At 46.6% G+C, this 18,356-nt stretch overlaps 1 protein-coding gene across 2 annotated transcripts in view; it reads left to right on the forward strand.

Moving 5' to 3' along the window:
* The window catches only part of FGF18 (fibroblast growth factor 18), a 77,514-nt gene that overhangs the window by 12,493 nt on the left and 46,665 nt on the right, over positions 1-18,356 (forward strand). The window contains exons 1-2 of one of the 2 annotated variants that reach the window (XM_068959185.1): positions 483-787; positions 16,789-16,969. In XM_068959185.1, coding sequence (XP_068815286.1) covers positions 584-787; positions 16,789-16,969 — 385 coding nt within the window. In that variant the 5' untranslated portion in view covers positions 483-583. Of the gene's footprint in view, positions 1-482; positions 788-16,788; positions 16,970-18,356 lie in introns of those variants that run through there. The other variant, XM_068959186.1, reaches the window with a different exon arrangement.

Here is an 18,356-nt window from a genome sequence, read left to right on the forward strand (position 1 = left end):
CGACACGGTTTATAAATGTGATTTATTGTCATGTGAGCGCAGGAGCTTGTGGGCTTATAAATTACTTTGAGATTTCACGATACTAGGAGTGTGGTATGAACAGGAGAGATAATAGGGCTTGGGACTGTATTTCAAATAAGTTTTTTGGGGAAGGAAAACCTTCTTGGCTCTTTGCAGGTACGCAGTGATGGCTGGCTGTGGCGAAGAAAGAGCATTTAGAAACCAGCAAGTCAGGATATATATATATTTTTTATTGCTCGCTCTTAATGGCGGATGGGCTTTCTGGGCACTTCGTGGAACGGTAAGGGGTACAGTAGATACGTCAGAGTGAAAATGCTCGTGCGTCCCATTATCCCAAGGCAGCAGGCTTGCGTTTGCATCGGGGGATAATTTGTTTAAGCAGAATTTATCAGCCGCAGGCTCTGCCGCTTGTGTCTGCAAGCAGGAGCAGCGAGTGATAAAGTGCTCTCTGGCTCTTTGTCAGAAAGGGGACACGCTGTGCGGGCAGCAGTTTCTACAGGGAAGCGGGAAGGGCCAAATACATGCTCAATCCTTTTGTTATCAGGTGCGGAGGTAGTGAGACATGCAGTGCAAAGTTACTGCTCCAAAGCCGTTTTTCTTCTTTTCTGGGATGGCGCCGGCAGGTGCTGAGCACGCCGCTGGTGTTGCCAGCAGCAGTTGTCTCCTGGGACACCCGCGATGCTGCCGGGACCCCATCGGCGGTCTGTGTGGAGCCGGTCGCAGTTGCTCCCTGGGGTCTCTCGCCTGGACTGCCACGGTGTCCACGGTGGGTTTGCGCCGCAGCCATAGCAAAGAGCTGGCTGAGAGACGTGCAGTCCCGTAGCTTTTGAGAAGGAAGCAGTGGTGGGCAGAGGTCAGGAGCCACGTTCATCTGAGGGGAACCGCTGGCCGCTTGCGTGGGAGGTTAGTGCGCCATGGTCTGAAAGCATCAGTGATACTACAGGAGCAGCGTGTGGGGGCTGTGACTGGGGACTTGGGAAGCACCGGAGTATATCTCCTTCTGGGCTTGGTGGGAGCATCCCCCACGGTGCTCACCTCCATCTCCTTCCTTGCTTTGCAGGACAAGCAGGGAAGGGGTTGATGGGCTTTCACCAAGCTTTCAGTGTAGACTTTAGAATAACTGGCCAATGAGGAAAATCTTGGGTGCTGATGCTGAAACAGGTGTGTCACGTCTCTTCTGTTTTAACATGAAGCTTTTGGAACCGGTCATACATTTTGTTAGCAAGACAAGAACTTCTCAGACATTTTTTAAAATCTTGGGCTTATGTTAGTAACGTTTTCAGCGTGAAACCTTGCTCTGCACTGATTGCTCCTGGAAACTCTGCTGAGGGCCCTCGGGGGCTTCGTGCAGCACTGTCTAGTCTAACGTTACGTCATCTGTGGTGCTGCTCTACCAGAGTTTCAGGTAGGGCTGCACTGCAGAAATGATCTTAAACAGAAAAGGTTATTGTTAATGATCAGTTCAAGTGAGTTTAGCTAAATGAAAGTGGGTCTTCCCAGGTAAATTGATTTGAAGAGATCTATTTAAACTAAGTAATACATTCTCCAATGGAAATTGGCTCTATCCATCTTCTACTTCAATGAGGTTACCGTGGCGATATGTTGGGGTTCAGAAAGCAGTCCAAAGAGCACCGTTGCACATTAAATTTCATAGAACAGCTTATGCAAAGCATACAGAAAGATCAAAGGAAAATATCTCCAGAGATGGAGGAAATTTTGCATCTTATGTTTCAGATAAGTGAACTACTGATCAAAATCATCTCTGGAAAACGCTGTTCTAGAAATAGCTTGCAAGATGCTTGTAGATAAAGATGTTTCTCATGTATGCTGGCAGAGGACTACGCAGGACAGACATTTACGTTCTAGGTACTTGGTTGGGTTGACTTAGGGGAAAGGAAAGGGAAATTTGTCAGCAGACGAGTTGGCAGAGCGTGCGACTGAAAGGGTGGAAAGCTCTTTGAAGGGCACAGAGGTGCTCATCTCCCTGCCTGAGGGCTATCACCAAACGGCTACATAGTGTTGAGGACTGGTTTTCCTAAATTACAATTTATTTATTTTTTTTTAAAGTAAGTTGCTGGCCTGCTCCACTTTTCACCCTGCCTCCTCCTCTTTCAATCTGTGTCAGCACAGCACTTTGCCTTCTCTGAGTACTCGTGTCTTCAGAGCACTCCCAGGGCCTCGGTCCTTGGAGGTGATTTTCTGTCACGTTGTACTGTGGGAGGCTCCTCCTCTGGTGCCTCAGTTCCCTGCTGTCTCCTGCTCAGGAGCCTCCAAAGCTCTTTCCCCAAAAACCTGATTTTCCTAATTTTTTCTCAAACTAATTTTCTAATTTTCAAAAAAACCCAACTGTTTCCCAAACCTAAGCCTTTCTTGTTGCATACCAGTGCTGAGCATCTCTAGGCCACTGAATGGACAGGGCAGATCAATCTCATGTCACCTGCTGCATATTCTATTTTTCAGTACAGCTCTATACTTTGTTATTTGGAAACAACTTCTATATCCCTTCCTCTTCCAACAATATCCCAAGTCAGAACTTGTTCGATAGACTCTTTGGAGATGGTGGGAAAAGTCCAAGGGTAGGAAATATGTCCTAATATGTTGCCAGCATCACTGGCAGGTGAGACTTAGAAGGAGAAAAAGAAATGCTAGAATGTGATTGGTATTTTATTGGGTTTTTCAAGCTGCGTAGAAGTCACTGTCTCTGCGAATCATAGTTTGAGGTCTGCGGAAATCTTATTTGCAAACAACTCCTTTCCTTTCACTTTCCTGAGAGCTTTGCTCTGCCTTTCTTTTCGCTCAGTTGTTTAATGGTCTCAGATTTCTGAGTCTGAGTGAAAGCAACTGATTATACTGACTATACCAGCAATCAAAGGGAAACAGTCCTTGTAAGGACCAGGCCAAGGAGGAAACGACCGTGAGGAGGCAATGGGAAAGGGCACCTTTCACCATTATTCCTCACTGCTGGCGAAGTAAGAGGAACATATTTTGACACTAAAGCTTCATATTAGTCTGGCAATGGGAGAAGGCCGGCCCACGGCCACCTGTAGTGCTTCCACGTGTCAGCCAAGCACGGCCTTACAGAGCATATTGTAATAGGCTTTATTTAACTAGATCAGGAGGACGAAGGCACCTATAGCCTGCCGTGCAGCTGTACCCTCAGAAGTCTTGATCAGCCGAGTTGTAGGGATTTGGTTCTTTCTCAACTCTTGAACCCATGCTGGTGCTGACCGTTCTTGTTAGGGGGTGTGCGTGGTAACCGTGGGACACGCGGACGCGTGGCGTTCTCGCTGGTACCTACTGTTCCCCTTTGGGGTAGTGTTTACAGAGAGGTTTGCCACCACGCTGGGTGTCCCCTGCTGGATGCTCCGTGGAAGAGCTGTAATTCCTCCCTGAAAGAGAGAGCACAGCCCAGGAGGCAGCGGGCTTGTATTCAGGGAACACAGAGCCATTGAAGTTGCTGTGTATTTACCAGTTTCTGATAATGTTTTGTTAGTTATACAGACATAAAACAAATTTAATCCTTGGCCCAAACCTGCAAACATTTCCATTCGGAGTAAACAAAATGTTCACTTACAGGTGTCTGTAGGTCCCAAATGATGGAGAAGACGACCTTAAATGTGGAGAAGGAAAGCTGCAAGTGGGAAGGGTTTTGTGTCTCAAACAGCTGATGTCAGCCAGTCCTAAAAGTAGGCATGAAAAAAGTGGTGGCAGGCTTATGGGAATGAAGGGAAGGCACAAGTGAGGTATCAACAGCATAAATATGAATTAGCATCACAGTGAAATGACTCCTGAAACTTTAGAAAATCCCCTGAACTGCCTCCAGATTTTGTTAGAGGGATTAACCTTCCTGTCGTTGGTTACAACCATTTTCTTATTAATCCAACACTACGTAAATACTGGCAAATCATGGCATGGCTGAGCAGTGACACCTGAGGAGGTTCCTTTCCACCTGGAAGCTTTCCAATGTAGGGCCATAGTTTTGTTGTCTTGCCAGACTAAACAGGAGCAAAACTGGGCTGAGTTTAGTGAAAGGTTTCCACAGGGGAAGCTAGGTGGAGGAAAAGTGGCACAGGATAATTTGACAAGGTCTCCAGACATCTCTGCTAAATCAGCAGAGTAATGGGAGTAGTGTGCTTTTGGAGAAGCCACCTATCATGTGAGATTGCTGCTTGTGGCTAGTCTCCTTGGGCAGTAGCTCCTGTCTGTATTTTCTCTGCAGCTTCAATGGAAGAAGGTGTTCTGAAAATCCTGCCCAAAACTGCTGTGCGCTGCTCAGCAGTTGCCATGATTTACCCTAGAGGGAGTTGCTTTTCTGCAATGGAAGCAAGGATTTCTGTGTGTTCCTTGGACGACGTCAAGGGACTGGGATGAAAGGAGCTACCTGTGTAAACATCAGACCATTGCTGTTGTGCTGCCCCTGCACATGTTTATTTCTTTTATGGGGAGATCAGTCTCTGCTGATCATCTGTCTCCTCTTGACTGTTGTGGCATTTTCCCGAGTATGTCTCAGATTTCCCAGGTCTTTTACTTTTGCTCCTGTCATTGCAGAGGTCTCGCCTGGGATGTTCCTTCACTGCTGGCTGAACGATGCTGCGTGAACTAGGGGGGCTTTGGCCGCTCGGCGTCATGAAGATGCCCTGAGCCACAGCTGGGTTTTGGAAGGGCAGGACTCCTTTCAGTCACATGCGTGCACTGGGATGAGGAAAAACAGTTCTACGCTTCGGGTTTTTTGCAGGTTGTCTGTGAGCCAGGAGAGGAACCATGGTTGCCCCTCCTCCCTAGCTGACGGCCCTGTGTGGCCATCGGGGGCTGGACATGGGGGACCTGTACTTCTGGGGAAGCATTGAGCAGAAGAGCCAAAGACATGACTTTGGATTTGATGGGCTAGTGCTTTACTACTGCATCGTAATTCCAAGGGGCAAATGATTCTGCCTATCCTTGTGGTGCAGGTGATGCGTGTTTAGACCCATGTTTTGCTATGCTGCTGCCTTTTCTGTTAGCAGACTTGTTCATTATGTGGGTTTTGGGCTGGGTAGGTTTTACATTTTCTTCTCAAGGTTTTGCTTTCAAATGCATGTTTTAACTGTTTAGAAGTACAGAAGTACTAGCAAAAGGCAGTCTGTTGAATAGTTCCCATTCCTTCATATCGAGGCAGTTTATTTCCGAGGGAATGTTTTCTCCCTAAAAGAAAGAAACAACTTTTTTTTCTTTTGTAAGAGTAATGAAGGCATTTGGTTTAGCCTCCCCACTCTGAACTTAACTGCTGATTTTAGTGGATATCACAGATGTTGATAGTGGCTGTTGTGCAACGACTTGTTGAAATCCTATGTGCAACAGTAGCGGTGTCGTGAGAACAGCTTTGCTGATGGTGGGAAGGGTCATGGGGATGAAACTGCTTTGGAAGAAGGTCTGCTTAAGTCCAGGTGTTAAGGGCAAGGAGTGGTGGCAGTAGCCTGCAGTGATGTAGAAATCCAGGGTAATGCATGGCCCACGCATGCAAAGACATAAGCGTATTGCGACCAATCAGATGTGAACCTCAGCTTGTCGAAATTACAGCGGGACTACGGGCCTCAGAGGGCCCTGGATGCTCTCAAGATGTGGTTGCCTGTGGCGAAGGGGCCTGAGCTGTGCATCGTCTCATGTCGGCGCTCGTGGCAGCCATGTGCAGAAAGGCTGTGAACTGCAGTTTTTTTAGGAAAGGGATTGTGCGTTGGAGGTGCCATGAAAGCTGAAACAGTTGATGTGAGTCGGGAATGCAGAGCATGTAGTGAATTAATGAATATTGAAGCTTCCTCCTAAATGGTGAGCGCACCCCTTGGAAGACATGGTGGGTCCAGGGTGGTATTTTGGGTTTTGTTTTGCCGCCATTGAACTTGCAGGTGTCAGAAATAGCTGTGGTGAAATAGCAACAATAGGAGCTTAGCTCTAACCTAACAAAACTATCTGGGGAGAAACCAAGGTAGGAGATTTCAGCCCTAAAGGGGAATGTTTTGGAAAGCTCAGTCTTGTGAAAACAGTGATTTTTCCAGATTGGGACTGTTGTGAAGCCTTCACTACTGTAATGTAACACATTCTCCATGATCATAATAAAAGATTCTGCCTTTTCCCCGTGGACTGTGTGTCACAGGCTAGATTTGATTTGCATCGTAGGAAGGGTCTAACCTGTGCCCAGAAGAGTGTAAGTGCCGTGAGGCCTTGGGTCCTAGGAGGCATGAGGGTTTGCAGGTGGCACTGGGCTTTGGATGGCCATGGTCATATGCTATCGAGATCCAGGCCTTCTAGGTACAAGGCAGGGTGTGTATGTCCACGCAGCCTGCACCTGGCCTTGGCACTGTGGCGGGGACATAGATGCAAAGGAAAAGATTAGGAGCAGCCCAATTTGGCGCTGACACCTCTTGTTCAGTCAACATTTGGCACCAAAGAAGACTAGGCTTGAGTGGGTGGCCAGACTGAGAGGTGGCAGACGGGGACAGTGCTCAGAGGGGGCATTGGGGCTTCCCCCTATCCCTGTGCTGCTCCGTTGTGGTCTCAGGTGAGCAGGAGAACTAAATAAGCAGCTGGATGATTCGAGTCCGGCTTATTCTTACGTTTCTTCCAGTAAAAAAAAAAAAAAAAAAAGGAAAAGAAATATTTAGTGCAGTAGTAAATAGGGACTTTGTGCATTTTGGAGAACTTAGTGCAGAACACTGGAGCGGACTTGGAGCCCTGAAAACTAGACTATTCAAAATCTGCCTGGCAAGTTTGACAGCTATGGCATTAACTCTTTACAGCTTCTTGCAGTCCAAGGTGCACAAACACACACCGTGGAAGCCTGAAGTGACCTTGTGAATCCCCAGGGAAATTTAATATACCTCAGTAAATAAGGGGGAATTTTGTTCACTGAGTTGTTTGTTTGTTTTTATTTTAATAGCCTTCTATTTTTTCCCTATCTTCTGGAAACACTTGTTCTTATTATTCTGGAACCGTCACTCTCTTTGCTATACAGTACTTCCTACTGAGCAAGCAGTGATTGGATTTTTTTTAAATGGAGAAACAGAATGGAATTTGTGGGACAGAGTTGCAGCACTCCAGTGAAGTTAAATTGCTTTGCACCTGTGCAGGCCCCAAGTCTCCCCTTTTCAGTATCTCTTGCCTGAGACAACACCACTTAAATAAAAGGCAAATTTGAGTTAAGATCGCATCTCCCATGTCCTCTGGAACCACAGGACTTAAAGTTTTAAAACTTGCTATTGCTCTTGTGTTGCAGCTTGGGAACCCCAGAACGGAGAACCAATTACTTGACAAATTTATGCTTCAGCCTATCCATCTGCAAAACGTAGGAGCTAATTTTTTCCCTTGAGACCTAATCTCTGTGAGCAATGGCCTGAGTTGCAGAAGTGAACACCTGCAAAAGTGTTTGAATACAGTGGGACTTGCAGTCACTCCATGTCTCAGAAATCAGGCCTGGCGCTTAACTCCTGTGCTAACTCGGGGCAGATGAGACTCCAAAGGGAGGGGCACAGGGGCAAAGGGAGGGCAGCATAGGGTGGCTTATTATTAACATCACTTGCTGAGAACTTACTTGTGCCCAAATTTCATAAAGTTGTCCAGCTGCCAGCACCGTCTGCAAATAAATACCTTAGTGCTTTGATCACACGAGCTTACCACAAGTCAGGACAGTAGGAGGAAGCAGAAGAAAAATATGTTTGTATCCTGCAATATGTTAGCATTTGCTAGAGGCAGTCAAAATAATATTGCCGAAGTTTCCTTAGAATTATTTTCATGTTGCTTCTGTAGTAGCAAAAATTCTCACTGGTGGCACGAGGCAGGATTAGGCTGTTTTGAGCCAAGGTGCTGAGTCCCTTTGGCAGCTTAGAGAGAAATGTGGGAACCGCACTGGGGGCAGCGGCACTGGGGGAAAACGAGGCCACCTGAGCGCGCAGCCAGTCAAATGCCACCTTTGGGCTTCAGAGGGGAAAATGTTTGCCAAAGTTTGTGCCGTGTCCAGTGGCTTCAGGTGAGATTGTTTGCTGCTGACCTAATTTCACTAGCCTGGGCTCTCTTGCAAATATTGGGCAAAGGCTGCTGGAAGGCAACTTTTTGCCAATAACAGTGGAAGTCAGAAGGACCACCCAGTTCTGATAATGGCAGTTTAGAAAGGAAGGAGAAGGTTGTGAAAAGAGGGGCAAAGGGGCATAAAGAAAAAAACAGAACAAAATGAAGATCAAGACTCTGCTGTTACTGCCTGTGAGGGAGGTCTCGACCGTGCCTTTTCTAATCTAGAGCCAGCAAGGATTGCATTAACAGCTTCAACGCAATGGAACAAATTAATCCCTGATGTAATTGAAATCGGTGAGGTCTCACAATAGGTGAGTTTGACCCAGTGGGATAGAAATAGAACAAGTATTGGAATGGAGTAGTGAAATGAAGTCACACTGTTAAGACATTGGTATTTCATTCCTAGAAACAAAGGCCCGACAAATGCAGAGAATACGTGGCTCTGTTGTGCATGGTTGAAAGCTACTCAATAATATCAAGCTTTGCAGGGGTATTTCTGTGGAGAGAGGAAGTATGTAGCAGAGATATAACAAGCATTAAGAAGAAAGAAAGAAAGAAAAAGAAAAGGCCCTGCTTGCTCATGGCCTGTCTGATAGCTGTGCTCTGAATTAAAAAAATCACAACTTGAGAAAAATAAGAAAAAGAATTAAGTTTTCAGTTGTATTTCCAGAGAATCAAATCTCTTTAAAGACCTAGCGGCAAGAGACAACATGTGCTGCAGCGAGCCGTGTATTTGTGGTGTCTTGTATGGCTTGGCTACCTGAACTGGTCCCACTGGGAAGGTTTATTTGGTGCTGGTAGTCCTGTGAGAGGGCAGCTCCGCCATCGTCCCATCGGTGCTCCAGCACAGGCTCCTGCGAGGGGCAAAGCCCATGGTGTGGGCTCACCCTTGCAGGTTGCTGAACTGCCGTTGCCCTTGGTAATTGTATTAATAATTTGATTTAGGTTCCAGCCAGTGACCTGGTTTTGGGTCAGTGAGAAAGGGAGACTGGCAGATACAGGTAAAGACTGAAGGATGGTGATCTTGATGCTGTTTTAAGAGGACTGCAATGCAGCACTTGAGCAAAATCCAAGCGCTGCTGTGCTTTGAAGCAGTGGGCAGAAGTAGTCAGCACTGGCTAGAGATGCCTGGTCCTCTAAGCCCTCTGGTACCTTCTAAGCTTTCTCTGTTTTCATGAGAATATGATTGATTTTTTTTTTGTTTTAAGCCATTAATTTAATCAAGACTAAAATCCTGCTCTTCCCCAGACGGAACCATTTCCCTTAGCGGAAAAAGTTTAAAATGTCACCATCAAACAAATGGTACATTTTCACAGTTCTGGCTAAGAGTCATTTCGTCATCAAAAGGAGAAATCTGGTTTTCTTGAAGTGGCCATCATCTTTCTGAGGAAAATGGCTTGTTTAGAGAGAGGGCCGTAAAACGTTGGTTTCTCAGACTCTCTCAAGTTCCAGCGTTTTGGCACTACCTCACACCTTCCTTGTGTTTTCGTACTACCCTCGATAATATTGTCCTGTGTCGTATGAGGGTTGAAGGATATTTTGGTCTAAAGACCTGGATATCAAGTAGTCCACGACTTGGAGAGTCCCGAGTGACCTCAGTGAAGGTGCTGGGCTGTTTGGTGGATGATAGCCATGTTTCTGTGGGGCTGTGTGGTTCAGAGAGGAGGATGAGACCTGAGGCTGATGCCGTCCATGGAGTTTTAATGTGCTTCTCCGCTTAACGTGGCAGGCAGCTCTCCTGAGAAAGCGAGGCTCCGCTTGCAAAGCCGCTTTAGGATCCAAGCCTATGTCACCTAGCTGAGCTGTTTGGCCCCTTTTCCGAACCCTAGAAAGTTCTTCTTTTTGGGTCTCGTTTAACGTTTCTGAAATCTAATGGGAAAGCCGGGCTTGACCCCCTCATCACTTTGTTTCCATCTCCTTTTCAACTCCACATCTCTAAACGCGTTTTGCTTGGGAAGCGTTAAACACAGAGGTTTCTTTAGTGAGCATCATCGACTCTCATATACTACAGCAACTTTAAAGCACTCGAGTCAAAGAAATTAGCTTGCAAGGGTGCTCGGTGTCGAAGCACGTCAACACGAGGGAGGCAGCCGGGCTGGGGAGGGCCCCGCTGCAGACCGAGGCGGGGGACAGCGCCGGGGCCTCTCTGGGGATGGGGCCCAGCCGCCCCCGCAGCCGCGGGAGCCACCTCCGCCCCGAGCTGCCCCTCTCGGCGCGGCCGGGCGCCGGCCCACGTGCGGGGGGCAGCTGAGGCCCCGGGTGTCGCCCGCGCTCGGGCGCCGGGGGCGGCCCTGAGGCGGCGCGGGGAGCCTGGCGCCGTGTGGGGCCAGCCGGGCCGAGGGGACGGCGGGCGGCCCCCGGGGCCCGGCTGGGACGCGGAGGCGCTTCGGAGGGGGGTTTCACGCCGGTGCGGGACGGGGGGAGAGCCCCGCGGGGACGCGTGGTGGGCGGCCAGCCCTGCGCCAGGGAGCGCGGCGCGCTGAGCTGGCTCCGCGGGGAGCAGGCCAACGTGAGTAGGCGAGCTCGGCTGTTAAAGCTTCTGATATTAGGGAAACGTGTCTCCAAAACAGCTTTTGAGGGAAGCAAGGCAAAAAAGATGATTCATAATTCCTAAAACGGGCGATAGAGCGGTGTAGCTCACGTGCAGCGAAGTCTTTTGGCATCTGGATTTTGAGCAGAACTTTCCCACTTCCACATGTTTTGTTTTTGTTTTGTTTTGTTCCGCCAAAAAAATGTCAAAACACAAAGCGTTTCAATTGAAATCGTTTGTAAACGCCGTTGCTGGAATCTTTTGTGGAATTTGGGTGTCTCGTGTCCGGCTTTGTGGGTTGAGTGACCTCTTCCGTGGTGCTTGGTGTTGCCCTTTTTTCACAGTGCATCCTGAAGGTCGTATAGCCGTCGTCCAAGGGGACGTCTCCCAAGACTGAGAGCCTGACTTGGCTTTGTGGATATTTATTTTTCAAGGGAAAAAATCATTTTTCTCTGGAGAGCGGGAAGAAATTGCTTGCTAAGACAAGAAAACAAAGTTGTGTTATTTTAAAAGGTTTCCTTAAATTTGTGCAGTGCCGGCAGCGCCACGGCACTGTGGATGCACAGCGCTCTTCCTCCTCTCGGCATTCCTGCTGTGCATCTGAATATGGCGCTGCTCTGTGTCAGGTTCATTTCCAAATTGGCTTTGCGGTTGAGATGCAGTGAAGAAGAAGAAGAAAAAGCAGCAAATAAGGTGTACACCATGTTTCACTCTATGTCTGAAAAATGACTGTAATGGTGAGCTAGCAAATCTTGTAATTGGCATAGAGGAATTTTGCCAAAATCATGGAAGCAAAGTGGTTTGTTACTCGCCTTGGCAGACTAGAGAGAGATCTGTCTTGGATATCCTCTTGTTGACCTTGTTAAGTTAAGTTTCCTGTGTTTAGAAGGTCATGGCGAAAATCGTTAATATTAGGTTGATGGCTGAAAGGTAATAAGTATTTTCTGCTTATCAGATTGAGTTTTGAAAGGGCTTTGAATTGCTCAATTTGTTTATCTTTGGAAATCAGGAAGGCCCTCGGTGAGAGGGATTTTGTATTTCTAGTTCGGTTTTGGGAATGACATATGGTTTGCTCTCTGATGAGACTTGGAGACTCGGTATGATAGAAAGCAAAAAATCAGGAAATTTTAAAGTCATGCTGTGGGCCTCGGATGTCTAAGGCTGTAACACTTTGTGACGTGAACAATAACATATTAACATTCCCTTTTACCGGAAAGCTAAAAACAGAAAATGAGACGTGTGTAGAGGTTGCTTGGATCGAAAGCCAGATGCTGTAGACGTGGTTTGGCGCTATCAGGATTTCATTGACCTTGGTGGGGCTTTAATTGCTTGCAGTTCAAAACAATGCATTGGTGTTTGCAGAGTTGTGGCATAAGCTTATGTAGGACCAACAGCGCAGTATTGCTGTCAGAGACTTCTGCAATTTCTGACCATTTCTTGGCTCACTTAATGCTGAAACCTTAGGCTGCATCAGCAAAATTCTCTTTCCCACCCTCCATCTGGGATTTGACAAATATGATAGTTATTCTTTAAATTGATGGATCATTGTAAAGCCATTTAAAATGAAACCCATTCATTATTTGAAAGTCATTCTGCAAAAAAGCTCTTGAAAATTTGCCATTGTGGGCTGTCTGAAGACAGATAAGATGTCGCTTCTAGTTGCTGTGATTGTGTGGAAAGGAGTTGGGGCTGAATGCACCCACCTTGAATGTCTGAGCAGGTAAAAAAGGAACTAGAGAGACGAGAGAGCATCCTACTGTCAGAAGTGCGCATACTTCTGAGGAGGCATTTCTGATACACCAGTTGCTTGAGGTGACGGTTGTTTCTAAAAGGAATGCTATTTTTTTCCCTTGAATAAATGTTTATATTGCCAACCATGCTTTTACTATGCCTTTGTACATCGCATGTTATTACTGGAAGATGTACTGATAAATAAATAATAAATGTACAAGGAGCGACTTGAAAAGAAAGGAGGAATAAAAATGCATCTGATATTCTCTGTTTTAATGGCCAAGATCTTCCAGGCTATAAGCTGTTGGCAGAGAATTAGGTGGAGTTATACGAAAGCGGTTATTGTGAGATGCTCAAGTCGCCCTTCATAGACAGTGGCAAATACCATTTGGGTAGGTTTGCACAATAGACCACAAAATACAGTGCCAAATCCCAATAAAACGCTGGAGGAGATAAAGTGATACGGGGAATCCTTTTCCTCTCTCTAGAGAGTGTCCCTTAGATCCAGCATGTTCCCCATCTGGAGCTGAAGGCAGAATCTGCAATCTCTTGCAGGCGCAGGTGCTTGATCCAGGGCCTGTTCCAAGGTCCGTTGGAGCGAACTGGAAAGGCAGCTGCGATTTCCGTGGGATTGGGTTGTATGCGTCTTGCAGGGTCGGTGGCTACAGGGCAGGTTGCCTGGATGCTCAGATGAAAAGTCAGAAGAACAGGTGGTCATTTCGTATGTAATGTTTTTATATGCAGTAGTAGCACCTAGTAATGATAAAAGGAAGATCTTATTTTGCGTTGGTGAACAGAAGTTAAAGCCCTAATTACGTTCTCAAGTGCGCCTGGGACTTGATAAAGACGTTTCTGTGTTTGTTCTTGTGTGATTGTGATTGTTACAGAAATATATTGGGGGGGGAGGGGGAATGGGCTTGGTTTTAGGTGACCTTCCTGAGAGAGTGTTGGCAATCAGTTACCGCAGGAGGCATATGTTACTCTTTTTCTTTTTTTTTTTTTTTGAGATTTATGAAAGAGAGCCTCTCTTATGGTATATATAAGTGCACCTTCTTATCTCAGTAAAGTTAGCTGCGTGAGGGAGTACACTCTTTAGGGCAAGGGTACTGTGAGAGTGGATTTCAGCAACGATCAAATAGGTTTTATCTTATGAAATCAACACTGCATGAAATTTTATTTTAGAATATTGATACTCTGTGCTGTGGGCCAGATGCAACCCAGGCTGGCACAGCTAATTCACTTTGGCCATGCTCCAGCAGAGCATCCTGTTTCAGCAGAGTGATTAAGCATGTACTTATCTTTAAGCACACAGCTAAATCCCGGTGATTTCAGTGCTTCTCTGGATCAGGGCTTCTTGTCCAGGGGACAGTTCAGCCGCAAGGAGAGCACTTGTAACTCTACCTTCCTCTTTCAGGATTTCTCCCCCTGCGAGAACCATTGTAGAGCCAGGTCTGTTGCTGGCAAGATGATGGAGAGATAGGTACTTGCTGCTGGTGCTCAGTGTCCCCTGCTGATCCCTGCCAGGCCACAGCTGATCTGGTCTAGTGACAAACCTCTCCCATTTCTCAGCTCTTAAGAAAGAGATTGCTTTAGCAAGCTGAAGACAAGAGCTGTCGTCCTTCAAAGTTACTGCATTTAATGGTGAATGCTAGGACTCGGTTGGACTGGCCACGTGGACGCAGCTCGGGAAGATGAGGGCGCAGGGAGGAAGCCTGTTAGTTACAGCCTGGGAGATCAGAGGGAGCCTAGGAGAAATCTGGGGAAGCCAATGCACCCCAAAGGTGTTTCTGTGCAAACAGACAATTAAAACGTGCTTTGGAAAATAGATTGCCTTTTCTATTTGAAGTTTCCAAGAAAGCAAAACAACCTTCCCTTCCCCCCACTTCCAATCCCACCTGTTTTGTTTTTTCCTAGAAAAATGTGAAACTCATTAACATGTGGTGAAAGCAATGTACCGACGTCATCTTGATTTAAAATCTGTTTTAAATCTTAAAATGATGGAGCCAGAATCTTTACTGCAAATAGCCTTGCTTTTGTGGCTGTGAGGCAGACTGTCAACATTATTTGAACATCTCTATTTTTAGTGCTTTCGCGTCCTTTGTAACAATGCTATTTGAAAAGAAAACAAGAAGAGATGTAGGAAGAAAAAAAAATTAATATTATTCATGTTAGAAGCCAAATCCTGCTTGTTTTGCTCAAACTGAGCTCCGGTGGCTTGGGGTGCAGTGAAGTAAGCAGAGCTGGGCTGCAGCGGAGGCCGGGAGCGCCGTTAACCTTGTGCGGTGTCCTCCTGGCAGGTGCGAGGGCTGCTTCTGCTCTTGCTTCCCGAGCTTTGAATCGCTGCTTCTTGCTGGGCTGTTTTCGGAGAGTGGGAAATATTGCTAGTATTAATTGCAGAGTCCTTGTCCTTCACTTCTGTCGTCACCTTGAATGTCTGTTTAGAGCCAGGAGCTCCCTGAATCTGCTTTTGTGCCACCTGTCTATTTAGCTCCTGCAGTCTCCTCTTGACTTCTGATAGTAAAAAAAAAAGAGACTTAAATCGGTTTCTCTCCTAGGACTTGGGATTCAAATAGCATAATCCCAGCATTTAATAAGGGCAGCAAAGACGATCCTGTAACATCCCTGTGAACCTCATTGCTGTTGCCACTGTGTTGAATATAATGTTTTTGTTTGGGTTGCTTAGTGAAGGGCTGGTGCTAAGCAGCGCTGCCTGCCTGAAGTTTTCCTCCTGCTGCTGATCGGAGTGTCTACTTGATAATTGGAAAAGCTAAGAAGTTCTTGTGAGGTTTTGACTTTCAGGGAGGATTTGACTGTTTGGCTTCGACCTGTTCCCCGGTATGAGATGGCAGATGCAGAAGGCTGAAGCAGGACTGTTTTGTACATTGCAGCCACTTGCTCCTGTGTGTTTCAGGTTGGCATGGGCCCGAGCGAGGATTTATCGACCCTTTTTCATTTGCACTGCCAGCTCCATCCCAGCACGAATATATCAGAACATTGTTACGTCCAAGCCTGAAGGACAAAAATGCCGTAGCTGGAATGTATTAAAAGTAGTAACTCTGCTAGGAGTAACTTTCGTTCCTTTGCCAGCCCCAAACCTAGGAATCATTAAATTCCCATGTGATTCTTATTTTGCAAGGAATTTCATCTCTCACTTGCAACTTGTACGCAGCATTAGAGCTCATCAACAATGAGTAGGCTTTGAACATTATTTGTCTCGGTCGAATTAAAAATCGCCTATTGTGAAGTAGTTTCGGGTGTGTGCCACTCGATAATCCTTTGCCGCTTTTGGTTTCTGAATGATTTATTGTCCGGTGAAAAGAGTCTGCCACCAACATATTGTTCATGCGTAGGATTTGTGTGGGCAGCACGGGCCCAGTGGGGCAAATGTTCTCAGGGACAGATCATGGAGTGATTTCTGTGCTTTTGTATTGAGCGTGAAGTGCTTTGGGTGTGTGCCGCAGAGCCTCCCGTTCAGACTGGCCTTCTCCGGCACTTCTTGATCGCCTGGTCCTCTCACCCTGGGTGAGCTGGGATGACTCTGGAGCGGAAGCAGGAATGCTGTTTCAGTGTTTTTTGGGAAACCATTAAGTTAAGGTTGGAAACAGTACCTCTAGAGAAGGGCAGATGTGTCAGAGAAAGTTTCTGGTAGTGTTTTAAAGCTGCAGTGAACTACGGTTAATTTAATCCGTAGGCCAGAAAAAACACGGGAAGTGGCTCAAGAGAGCAAAGCTCTGTTGCGAACGGCCCCTTTGCTCCGTGCGCTGGTGGTGCTCTCGCTGGCCCAAGCGATCGCTCCTCGAGCGGCGATCCCATTGGGGCAGACAGAGGTGCAGCAGTAGACTGTTAGCAGTGAGCTGGCCTCCCTTAAAAGCAGAGCTTGGCTAAAATGTTACACTGAAGAGTGCCCCATGTACGAATGACGCTTATCTTAGTACATTTTATGCCAGTGCGTAGTCAGAGTTGAGGATGCTAATGTCAGCATAAACAGATTTTTCCCTTGACTTCTTCCCTGCTGTTAGTCCCGTGGAAGCAATGTAGCTGCTGAAGGTGAAGCACAAATTCTCCTTGTGCCTTTTCTTTGGAGCTGAATTGTCAGCCCCCTCACTCCCATGCATGCCTCTCTGCCCTGGTAGAAGCATATGCAAATGAGAGCCTAATTTATGGACAGTGGGGCTGACCAAGATTAAATCAAAGCAGGACTGAGCAGAAGTTTTTACTCAAAACAAAAAAAAAAACCCACAGTTTGATTGTTAAAATCAAAGTTTGGTTTACTGTCTAGAGCCAGCTCCGGGTAGAATTACATTTTGAGTGCCTGATACTGTGGCCTCAACTGTCAAGTGAAGGCCAGCCAAATTCAAGTACTGTTGCGCCATGTGCCCTTTGGCAGGTTGATGTGTAATCTTTCTATCCAAGATGCTTATTTTGTTTCATAGCCTGTTCTCTCTCATCTCTCCCCTTACTGCTTTCAGATGTTTGTTGCCGAGGAGAATGTAGATTTTCGGATACACGTGGAGAACCAAACGCGAGCAAGGGACGATGTGAGCAGGAAGCAGCTTCGGCTCTATCAGCTGTACAGCAGGACAAGTGGGAAACACATCCAAGTGCTAGGCAGGAGGATCAGCGCCAAAGGAGAAGATGGAGATAAATATGGTAAGGATACTTACTGGGATCCCCAGACTCTAGTTCAAAAGCTTCAATTCACTATGTTGAGTTGAGAACTTTTTGGAAGAAAAACAAGATGAGCAATGAAAAACAGGATAAGTGGGGGAAAAAAAAACCCTTTTCAGATTAAGAACATGGGATCTGCTGTGTGAGAGCAGGCAATCAGGCAATTGTGTCAGCCCAATCTCTGAACTGTAGACAGTTCCCACAGTAATGTAATGCCCCAATTTATTACTGTATGATGGTGCTTGAAGAGAAAAATCTTTCTCTGCCCAACAGGTGGGCTTAGAGTGTGTCTCATGTAATTCACAAATGATCCAAGGTTGGTGGTTTGGGAAGTTCTTTCCACATGCACTCTGGCCTCATGCTTAGGGACTTGGGAACCTGCAAAAGTGAATTTGGCCTGAGTTGGGGTGAATCCCGTCTGATGCTTGAGTGAAGCAATCTCTTGTCTTCATTTCCAGAGGAGGGATATTTAGTCTGAGCAGAAATGAAGCAGACTTTGGAGCTTTAAGAGCTGAATTTCAGGGCATGTGGGTCCTGCTGGAACACAAACAACTGACCTGCTCGTAGGCTGGTAGTGGATTCAGCTCTTTTCACCTTGACTTGCACACCAGTAGCATGCTAAGTGCTTGCTGAGACACTGAATTATGAACAAACTCCATTATCCCGGTACATTTTGAGATGGTTTTGGCAGAGATACTTTTGCTCAGCTTGGTTTAGGCCTGAATGACCGTTGCTGGAAGGGTTTTAGGGCTGTTTTGAGTACTGTTCCTTTTTCGGTTATGGACGTACAGCCTTGTGCATTCATGTGTTGCTGCAGAAGTCTATGTGTATGCGTTGGCCAGAACGCATATCCACATGATGCTGATTTTGCATGCAGTGCTGGTGGAGGTGGAAATGGAGGTACAACGAAAGGCAGGTCAACATTTGTTTGAAAATGGTTATTCCCTGAGGTTACTTCAAGCAGGATGAGGTATCGTCCATGCCTACCGCAGAAGGGCAGCTGCTACCACTGTGAGCGTATGCAGAGAAGCAGGGTGAGTTGTGCCGTAGCAAGTGCCAGCGAGAAAGTGCCCGACTGGTGTGAAATGAACCCTCCGAGGCTGTTTGGTAAAGTGACCCTGCGGCTCAGAAAAAGCCCTGCCCTGAAGGCTCATTGATGTTGTCCTTTGTCATTCCAAAATTTTCCAATAAAACAGGAATGGAAAGTGCTACCATTTGGTTGCTAATTATGGTGTCATTTTATTGCATTCAATCTCTTCAGGTTTGATATGCAAACTAGTTACTGCACGTGAGCTGCTAGCTTCTCAGGAAACGCTCTTGCCCACAGTAAATGGCAGGTAACGTGATGTAGTTTTCTTCTCCGTAAAAG

Source organism: Struthio camelus, chromosome 13, assembly GCF_040807025.1.
Source record: "Struthio camelus isolate bStrCam1 chromosome 13, bStrCam1.hap1, whole genome shotgun sequence".
In the NCBI taxonomy this organism is placed as follows: Eukaryota; Metazoa; Chordata; class Aves; order Struthioniformes; family Struthionidae; genus Struthio; species Struthio camelus.